This window comes from Daktulosphaira vitifoliae, unplaced genomic scaffold (genome assembly GCF_025091365.1).
Source record: "Daktulosphaira vitifoliae isolate Bord-2020 unplaced genomic scaffold, ASM2509136v1 Scaffold_2, whole genome shotgun sequence".
In the NCBI taxonomy this organism is placed as follows: domain Eukaryota; kingdom Metazoa; phylum Arthropoda; class Insecta; order Hemiptera; family Phylloxeridae; genus Daktulosphaira; species Daktulosphaira vitifoliae.
Genome location: NW_026099573.1, coordinates 26041873 through 26053286, shown reverse-complemented (window position 1 = coordinate 26053286; position 11414 = coordinate 26041873). Strand labels below are relative to the sequence as shown.

The 11414-nt window shown below is 24.8% G+C and overlaps 1 protein-coding gene across 1 annotated transcript; it reads left to right on the top strand.

Moving 5' to 3' along the window:
* Positions 1-2578: 2578 nt before the first annotated feature.
* LOC126899499 (mannose-1-phosphate guanyltransferase alpha-A) lies at positions 2579-6273 on the top strand. Its single transcript, XM_050674471.1, has 8 exons — positions 2579-2851; positions 2912-3116; positions 4737-4954; positions 5078-5267; positions 5344-5590; positions 5653-5757; positions 5819-5984; positions 6082-6273. The coding sequence occupies exons 1-8, from the start codon at positions 2812-2814 to the stop codon at positions 6180-6182; spliced, it is 1272 nt and encodes a 423-aa protein (XP_050530428.1). The 5' UTR covers positions 2579-2811; the 3' UTR covers positions 6183-6273.
* Positions 6274-11414: the final 5141 nt, after the last annotated feature.

The window sequence follows — 11414 nt, the reverse complement described above, 5'->3', positions numbered from 1 at the left end:
GTGAGGATTTGTGGTACATTTTTTTCATGATTTCAGAAAACGCCCGAATTTAAAAAAGCAAAATAAATTCCTTTTTAAAAAATTATACAAGCTTATTGTCAAAATATTTTCGAAAAGTTGTTAAAAAAATTACTCAATCAAATGAAAAAAAAAAAAATAATAAATAAATTTTGATTATAATTATAAAAATCCATAGTGAAATGTAAATGAAATTAAAAATCATTAAATGATTCTAAAATTTTTCTATAGAAATGATTTATATAGCAACATTTTACCAAAACATTTGCATTAATATAGAATAGTAATAGAAAATACAAATAGAGTTTAAAAATTAATAAATTCAAACTTAATTCGACAATAAATGCATTGGAACTGAATGATTTTAATTGTTTATATGGAACAACATAAGGGCTAAATAACTTTTTAATTGATAAATTTGGAAATTTTTTCAATTTTTGAGGATAATATCTTTAACTAGATAATAGTTTTGATCATTTGATGTATCGTTAAAAAAAGTTTGTCAAATGATAGTTAAGAAAATAAATGAGAACCATAAAAAAAAGAAATCACATAATACAATAATTTTAATATGAATAATAGATTTCATCGAACGAGGGGGAACTATAATGATAGGGTCCATGATATTCATTGAAGTTATTTAATCTAAATGAGATAAAAATCTATTGAGAATTAATACCTTTTTTAAGGTATTTTAAAATAAAATAAATACAAAAACGAGAATTTTCACACGAAAATAGCATTCAGTAGCCATTTTCACCGTGAAGACAAGTCCAGAGGTCAAATTATTTTTTTTCAAATTAAAGTATATTACATAAGCTTCAATTTAAGATATATATAAAAGTGTCAGACCTTCCGGAACACTTTCAAAAGTTAAGTTGAAAAAGTTCTACTTTCTATATGCATTTTTTATATTTGAAGCCCCCCCATATATAGGGAAATAGTCTGATTTAAAAAAAAAGTATATCCAATGAAAGATGTATATAAATACTACTTCTCATGAAAAAATTGTATTGATCCATACGTTTTTTAAAAAGTTATAGCACTTTAAAGTAAAAAATGTAAATTATAAAATCGAAAATTTTCACACAAAAATAGCATTCGGTAGCCGTTTTCACCATGAAGACAAGTCCAGAGGTCAAATTTTTTTTTTTCAAATTAAAGTACATTACATTAGCTTTAATTTAAGATATATATAAAAGTGTCAGACCTTCCGGAACATTTTCAAAAGTTAAGTTGAAAAAGTTAATTTTTTGTGAAAAAGTTGTCATTTTAAATCCCCCCCTGTGGGCAGGTTAAATGTCAGATTTACAAAAAAAATATATCAAATGATAAGTTAAGACATCAAGCATCTATATAAAAGAAATTTATATTGATATGTTCATTTTTGAAAAAGTTAGAGCATTATTAAGTTAAAAATATAAAAAAAAATTATTTTACAAAAATCGTAATTTTTTATTAACTTTGATGTCAACTTTCACCACGAAGACAAGTCCAGAGGTCAAATTTTTTTTTTTCAAATTAAAGTACATTACATTAGCTTTAATTTAAGATATATATAAAAGTGTCAGACCTTCCGGAACATTTTCAAAAGTTAAGTTGAAAAAGTTAATTTTTTGTGAAAAAGTTGTCATTTTAAATCCCCCCCTGTGGGCAGGTTAAGTGTCAGATTTACAAAAAAAATATACCAAATGATAGGTAAAGACATCAAGCATCTATATAAAAAAAAATTATATTGATATGTTCATTTTTGAAAAAGTTACGGCAGTTTTTAGTAAAAAAAATTGAAAAAATTTCGAAAATTAGCGATTTTTAAATTTGTAATTTTTTTGGAGGTTTCCCCCATTTACGGGGAACGAGGGAAATTTTTTCAATTTTTAAGGGTAATGTCTTCGACTAGATACGATTTGTGATCTTTTGACGTATCGTTGAAAGAAATCCGTTCGGTGAGAGCTGAGAAAAAGTGGTAACAGAAAAAAAAAAAAAAAAAAAACACATCATAGTAAAACCAATACCTTCTCAGCTTCGCATCGAAGCTAAAAACACATCATAGTAAAACCAATACCTTCTCAGCTTCGCATCGAAGCTAAAAACACATCATAGTAAAACCAATACCTTCTCAGCTTCGCATCGAAGCTAAAAAACACTTTCATTTAGAAGGTTTACAAAACGGAAGAAACTATTACAATTTATTATTGAAGTAAGTAAAGTAATTTCAACTTCTTTGTAAAAAATGTTGATTTCTCATTACTACATTGATAAAGAAATACTTAATATTAGTTACTGACTCAGCTCATTAAAACGTTAATATTAGTCTCATTTTTATTTCCAATCAGAGTTTCCAGATTTGAAAATTTTCCTTATTCTGTGTAATTACAGATTACAGATTATAATCTGTTTACATCATCAACATCTACAATATAAGAACTTCCTATATCAATTTTATATAATATATAAAGCATATTATAAGGCATTCCATTTTGTTAAACGTACGTCATATTATTTGTTATGTGATAAACTTTATCAATTTAATATAAATACACCGCAGTTATCTACGAATAGATAACTACGATTTACACGTTGTCTGCATTACTTATAAACATTAAAAACGATTACAAAAAAAAAAAACACTACGTAGTATTTAATTTACTCTGTCAGAATCAATATAGCAAAAATACCTTGGTAATTTTCCATGAGACGTATGTCAAAGTAAAATTAATATTTCGTAGTACTATGATAAAAATTAAGATCTTATTCAGATTTTAATTAAACGGCAATACAACAAAAATAATTATGCTGAAGGCTGTGATTTTGATTGGAGGTCCTTTGAAAGGTATTTAAAAGTTCTACTATTGTTATTTGTTGACTTATGATCAATTTTATTTTTATTTAGGGACAAGATTCAGACCTCTATCATTAGATATACCAAAACCTTTATTTCCTGTAGCTGGTTTACCTCTAATTCAGCATCACATAGAAGCATGTATCAGAGTTCCTCAAATCAAAGAAATTCTTATCATTGGATACTATCCACAAAATGATCTCGCACAATTTGTACATGACATGACTAATCAATATTCTAATCGTCTCAAAATAAGGTGTGTTAATAGTAAATTTAATTTAAAAAAGTCAAGGTGAATTTTGATCAGAACATTTCTATAAATTAAAAATAATATATTATTACCTACTAAAATACTTTAATTTTATGATTATGATTGATGAAATTTATGATGGAGAATTAAAAAAAATATATGTATAAAATTACCTTCTAACAGCATTGTCTTTAGATAACTTGTAAATTTTTCTCTGAAAAATTGTTTTTTGATATTTAAACCACATTTATGTTCTTTCTTCTGCTTTTGTAAAGTATTTTTTTTTTTTTTTTTTTAATTATTATTCATCTATAAATGATATTTTTTCAAAAATATTTTTAAATATTAATCAATAGATCCATAAGATACGAGTAGAAATTATATTCAATATTTCTTGACGCCAATATCTTATAATTTTTTTTTCAAAAACATAAATCTGTTTAATAATTAAATAGATTATCAATTGTTTATGGAAATTGAAAAATATCCTTCATTACGAATAGTGTTTGTTAAATACCACATTCATAAATTAGACGAGTGATAAACTTTTAAAAATTGCTATGATTAGTGTTAATTATTAATAGAATTATGGTTTTTTAAATTAATAAAAGTATTATTTTGATCCATTTTATATATTTAATACATTTTTAACTGATCCTGTGGTCTATTAATAAAAAATAAAAAGTCTAACAACTGTAAATATGTAGAATATTTAAATAAAAAACATTGTTCAATGAATCACTCTTATCTGAAAAAAAAAAATTTCATTTACTTATTTTTAGCTGTTAAGGATGGTTCAACCCTTATGGAAAAATTAAAAATGCATTTACAGTTTTTAATAACCTATTCATAATTAATACAAAAAGAGGTGAACTCAAAATAAGATGGAAGTTACAAGAGTAAGTTTAAAAAAAGAAAATGTAATTGACAACTCAGAATAATGGGTATTTGGTGGAGTAGAGATTATCACTAACTGCCTTTTTTCCATCTAAAAATTTATAAAAATTAGCAGCTGTGAGCTTTAATATAGGAATAGATATAATAAAGCTTAATATGATCGTTGGAATTAAATAAGTACTAAAAAAAACATAAAAAATCTTTTATTGAGACATTTTCTACTCATTAAAAACCATTTTTGATGAAATATAAAATAAAACATCAAAATATGATTATAAAAAATGAATTAAATTAAATTTTTTTTTTTATTAATCATTAATTGTATATGTATACTAAAAACATCATTTTTTTAATTTGTGAGATATATGAAAATTTAAGCCATTTGTTTATTCAAAGAGTGCAGTAATTTTGAAATAATTAAATTTTTAACAAGTTAATTTTTTATCATCATTAAATAGTGATGCTTTTTAGCTTTAATTACAATTAAATAATTGTCACTTTAATTTAACAATTGTTAAAGTTAAATTAATTTATTCTATTTTCTTCTAAAAAATAACAATATAAATCAAATAAATTTGGTTTTCAAAAATGACTAATTATTATAAATTTGTTATATAGATTTAAAGTATATTTAAGATAATTTCAAAACATTTTTTGATTAATAAAAATAATGAACATTAAATGAGAATACAATATAGATTTTTATTTTTAAACTTTAATATTTGGTAGATACTTGCAAGAATTTACTGCCTTAGGAACAGCTGGAGGTCTTTACCACTTTCGGGATCAAATTCGATATGGTCAACCTCAGGCATTTTTTGTAATGAATGGGGATGTATGTGCTGATTTTCCTTTAGCCTCTATGTTAGACATTCATATGTCAAAAGATAAAGCTCTTATAACTGTACTAGCAACTGAAGCTACTCGACATCAATCAATGCATTATGGTATTTATCAAAACAAATATTTAATTTAACTATACAAAAATATTTCTACTTATTTAAATGACAATTTAAAATATTGTGTTCTATGCACTTGGTTATTAAAGTATGACAATTTATTCTCAATAGGATGTATGGTGACTGACAAGGAAACGAATGCAATTGAACATTACGTAGAAAAACCTTCAACTTTTGTTTCGACTTTAGTTAACTGTGGAGTATATCTATGCTCTACAGAATTATTCCAAACAATTTCAATTTTTGCATCTGGAGCATGTTCAGCTTCTATTGATAATGAGAATTCATATGTTTTTGGCAGGTAATATAATTACTTATACCTTATATATTTATATAAAATTATACCTTGTTAATAGTATTTATTTATTAACTTTTAGCAATCATGATGTTATAAGACTTGAGCAAGATGTGCTTAGACATTTGGCAGGTACAGGTCGTGCCTATGCTGCACCTACATTGAATTGGTGGTCACAAGTGAAAACAGCTGGAGCTGCAATTTATGCTAATCGCCATTATCTTGCACTTAAACATAACATGGGAAATTTACCCTTGAATACAGATGGATATACTACCATTGGTCATGTATACGTACACCCAACTGCAAAAGTTCATCCTACAGCATTGGTATGAAATAATATCTATTTTATATTGTCAAAAGATTTATAAATAATAAGGTTCCATTTTAGCTAGGTCCCAATGTCAGTATTGGATCTGGAGCACAAATTGCAGCTGGTGTTCGCATAAAAGAATCTATTATTTTACAAGATGCTTGTATATCTCAACATAGTCTAGTAAAAAATTGAATATTCTTTGTATTTCTTAGATTTTTTTTTAATGCTTAATCTATTTTAGGTTATGCATAGTATTGTTGGTTGCTCAGCTAAAATTGGTGCTTGGTGCAGAGTTGAGGGCACTCCATGTGGGGATCCTAATCCTAATAAACCTTTTGCCAAAATGGATCAATTACCCTTATTTAATCCTGATGATGGCCGTTTAAATCCAAGTATTACAATTCTTGGTAAATCATTTATATCAATACATTATAACATTATATTTAATAAAAATTATTCTTAAACATGTTATATATATATATAATAAATGAATTAATTTTTTAGGTTGCAGTGTAATTGTGCCATCTGAAATAATACTGTTAAATAGTATTGTATTACCCTACAAATCATTAACTAGAAGTTTTAAAAATGAAATTATTTTGTAATAATTTACTTATATTACATCTTATTATTGTTTTAAATAATTATCTTATTAAATATATAATAAAACACTTAATGCTGATATGTATACTATAATTGTTTGTATAGTACTTTTAATCAGGGACTGAAACCATGTTTTTTTATAGGTTTGGGGTCTTTAAAAAAATATTCAAAGGTACTGGTTTGGTTTAAGTTCTTTTAATAATAATAATAATAATAATAATATAAGTTCCGGTTAGATTCGGGTTCTTGAAAATAAAAGTTCCAGTTCCCAAAAATAAAGTTTCCATCCAAATTGTTAAAATTTAATTAGAACTAAAGCTCAATTAAAAAAATTCTTAGAAAATAGCAGATATAGAATTTAAATGTATTTCTATTACGTTGTAAAATATTGGTTGCTGTAAGGCGTTTATAAAGGTGATAGGTGGATCACCTTTCGCTATGGCACAAAAATTTCTTTAAAATATAGTAATATTGTATAAATATAATAAAATAAAATACTTTAATTTTAACCTAATTTTATATATTATAACTTTTGTATTATGAATAAAAAGTATTTATTCTATTTGGTACATAAATATCCAACATACATATTGTACCTATTAACTTTTTTTTAGTCATCTCCCTCCCTTATACTATCAATTTTTGGTATTCATTCGCATCCATTTTTAACCCATGTATAAATGTAATAAAGTTATAATGTCTATATCTGTCAATCACAAAGTCTCGGACACACAATCAATATATTTAAAAGTCAAATTATAAAACATGTAAAATCTAATATTGATTAAAATTTCATTTGACTAATCATTATAAAAAATAATCAGGTATAAACATAAATTTCAAAATTAATTTTGAATAAATTATCCATAAAATTTATTTTATATTATAATAATAATCTTAATACCACCAAACCAATAGTTCTTAATTGAATATTTTCATTTTTTATATATTGTATATTAGTACCTAAAAAACTATTACACCTGGTAGCAACATCGAATTTTAATGTCATCATTTTATTTATTTATTCAATCATTTTGGTCATTTGATAAAATTGTATTCATCTTCAACATACCTCCTAATAAATGTATAATTTTATAAGTTATACAAGAAAATTTTTAACTAGGAAGTTAAAAATTACACGATGATAAAATGATAAAAGTAGATGTAAGTAATAAAGTTAAACTATATTATATTAACCTGATTGAAATAGAATTCAAAACTAACTTTTTTTTTCATAAAATAGGATTTATAATTTTTTTAAACCCATTTTCATTTATAATACTTTAAGAGCATCCATTAACAGTAACTAATCCTACACAACAATCAATTAAATATTTTTTTGTCATAGTTATTTTTATTATATTGGACTTGAACATAACAACAATTTTTAGCTTCGATGCGAAGCTGAGAAGGTATTAATTTTACTATGGTCTGTTACCACTTTGTCTCAGCTCTTACAGAACCGATATCTTTCAACGATATGTCAAAAGTTCACAAATCGTATCTAATTGAAGACATTATCCTCAAAAATTGAAAAATTTCCTTCGTTCACCATAAATGAGGGAAATCTCCAAAAAAATTACAAATTTAAAAATTGATAATTTTCGACATTTTTTTACTTAAAACTGCCATAACTTTTTTAAAAATGATCAAATCAATATTATTTTTTTTTATAGATGCATGATGTAATTACCTATCATTTGATATATATATTTTATAAATCTGACCCTTTACTTGCCCAAAGGAGGGGATTCAAAATGACAACTTTTTCAACTTAACTTTTGAAACTTTATGAGAAATAATATTTATATACCTCATTCATTTGACATACTTTTTTTTTTAAATCGTCCATATCCCTTAATACAGTAGGGGTTGAAAACATAAAATGCATATAGAACGTAAAACTTTTTGAATTAAATTTTTGAAAGTGTTCCGGAAATATTGACACTTTTATATATATCTTAAATTAAAGCTTATGTAATATACTTTATTATGGAAAAAAAAAAATTACAGACTTTATAAAGTAACAATAGAAACCCATTTCCTTGCTTACTGAACATTCTATATATAATTTCAGCAATATTATATCACAATATCGAAAAAAAATTGTTTCTGATATCCTATAAAAAAATATATAGCTACATCTCATAACGATAATCCAATATTTTCAAATTACTTTTTACTATGAATAAATTTTTTTTTTTTTTTGGTACAAGACTTTATCATTATAAATTGACTATGTTAATTGGATGAATTTGTGTTTTTTTTTTTTTAATAATTCTATTATAGTTTCCGTGTTTTGGTTTTAAATAAAAATAAAAACTGTAATTGCGCTATTTATATTTTTTATTGCTTTAAGTCATAACTGAAAACAATTTTTCATCTTTTCAAAAATAAAATTTAAACTTTTACAAAATAAAGCATTATTATCTGCATCTCTATCATCTATTTAAAAATCAATTAAAAATAGTATGAAATTGATATTTAATAATTTAGTGTAGTAATTTTTACAGAGAAATTATAAGAAATTTAAAAATAATTGTTACTTTTATGGCATACGTGTATACAAATTGGAAGGGCTTGATACAAAACTTTTCAAAAGATAATTTGACGTTAATTTTGAATAAATGGTCTGCAAGGAATTTTCATCAGAGTCAAAAATATACTTTTATTGATTAATTCTTTGAGATGATTTCAAATCTGCAATTAGATTTTGTCTATCACTACAAATATTTGATATTATTACTAATTAGTTAAAAACTATAGGATATAATTGTACGAAATATATTCCTGAATATTTCAATAATAGCATCCATTTAAACATCAAGAATTACATAAAAATTATTAGTATTTCTATTAAAATGATTTATTACGATATAAATACAAAAAATATAATAAGTGATTTTAACAAGATTTTGAGTTTTTCTTATAAATTTAATGTTAATAGTAATTATATAAATTCCTAATCACATATCAATCTAAAAAATACAATTTTATTTCTCATAAAATTTTCTATTTAATGATATAAGTTCTAAACTTTCAAGTTGAGCTTAAATAATAAATTAATTCTCGTCTATTACGTGCGTTTTGCGAGGACTTTGGAAGTGATCACATTTTTTTACTCTTACACATCGAAGTTAGATGGCTTTCCCATGGTAAAGCATTGACACGCTTGTTTGAGTTGAAATCTGAAGTTCAAGCTTTTTTTATTGATCATCCGATTCGTTTGTTCTCTTGTTTATTCGATGATCTTTGGCTACAGAAGCTTGCATACTTAGCTGACATCTTTTCTAAATTAAATGAATTGAATCTATCATTACAAGGCGTAAGTGTAAACATTTTCACTGTGTATGATAGAATTGAGGCTATGCTAAAGAAGTTAAATTTTTGGATCCAATGACTGCAATTAAATGAGTACGAATGTTTCGGTTCTCTCTGCACTTTTTTATCAGAAAATTCAATTGTACTTGACGAAAACATTAAAAAAATATATTCGAACATCTGAAGCATATTCAATTAACTTTTGATGACTATTTTCCCGATAGATGCAATATATTCCGCTCGAACAGCTGGATATGTAGTCCTTTTACCCTTTTGCACAACATATCTACGTGAAAAAGGATTTTCAACATATACTTATTTGAAAGATAAATACTGAAATAGATTGAATGCAGAACCTGATCTGAGACTGAAATTGTCCGATATTGAGTCCAACTTTGCATTGCTTTGTTCTATGAAACAGCCACAAATATCGCATTAAGAATGTTCTTTATACTAGTTAAGTTAATTCTTATCAAATATGTTTTCGTTTCTTGGTTAATTTAAAAAATAAATGTCCTTCAAAATTTGATTGTTTTTTTTTCACCTACCAGTATAGACCAGGGGTTCGCAAAATTCTTCAGGATCTCGGGAGGGGTTCGCGATGAGAAAAAGGTTGGGAAACGCTGTTATAGATCAAAGGTAAGTAACCTATTTAACCACCATTTTTATAAAAAGAATAATAAGCGAATACCGAGGGCTTAGATTTTATAAGTGTAATTAAATAAGCACACGGGGGCACGTGCTGATGTAAAAATGTTTTCTGACTTTGTTTTTCACTAATAATTGGCTTAAAATAAGTAAAAAAAACATTTATGGTAGATTATTAATTGAAAAATGTTATTTGTGCTTCTCTCCCATTATAAATTTTTAAATACGCTCATGGGAACACGCATTAATAGAAAACTAAAAGGTAGGAAAATTACGTGTATCCTCAATTATATCATAAATTTGTAACCAGTTAACAGAAAAATAAATTTTCTTTAGTATTATATCATACTTTAGACACAACAAACGGTATAAACACTTTAATGAAGAAAAAATACTTAAGGTCAGTAATTGTTTAAAAGTTCGTATCCAATTTGAATCTATCATAAGTTCAGTTTATCATGACTTGGTAAATTTATTTAAGGTTTCTAATGACATCTTGAGTACTTTCAAAATTTAATAACGGAAGATAATGTAAAATGAATGCATATAATTTTACTTAATACATATTTTAATTTATAAAATTTTTTTCGGTTTTCTATCGGTGAGGTTTCAAGCAGGATTGTTTTATGACAGTATCGATAAATAATGAGTTTTTAACGATGCTGTCGGTTACTAATTATTCAAATTTCAAATCTCTCAGTTAATTCAAATAAGTTATCCACCAAGGGTGGTTAATTTTATATTCATTGAATCGTATATAACTGAATAGGAAATACATCTGGGAGAGAATATGTAATTTACTATAGGTCTACTGTATTGATCCCTTTGTGTTATGTTATTATAATAATTCATAAATGCACTCCAACTAGACCAGTTTCACTTAAGGGATTTTTTGGGGAGCTTGTTACAATCTTCTGACACCTGGCTTACAATAAATATAAGGGTTTGTAAAAGTCTTACATTATTATAAAATATATGGTAATAAATTACTTTTGTTTAAGTTTTTACTATTAATTAATTAAAAAATTTATTTAGAAATTATACTTGACAAAGTTTCTCTACAAATAATATATATATTATTGTTGAAGTTTCATTATTTACTAATAAATCAATTAGCAAGTATTATTTCAATAAAAACTGAATAAATTACTTATATAACAAAAACCCTTTACTTTAAGTAATACGTGTATTATAATCATATTTTAAAACATCATGAACGGCTATTGGGTTTTATGAATTTAAAATGGATCAAAATAAAATGTTTA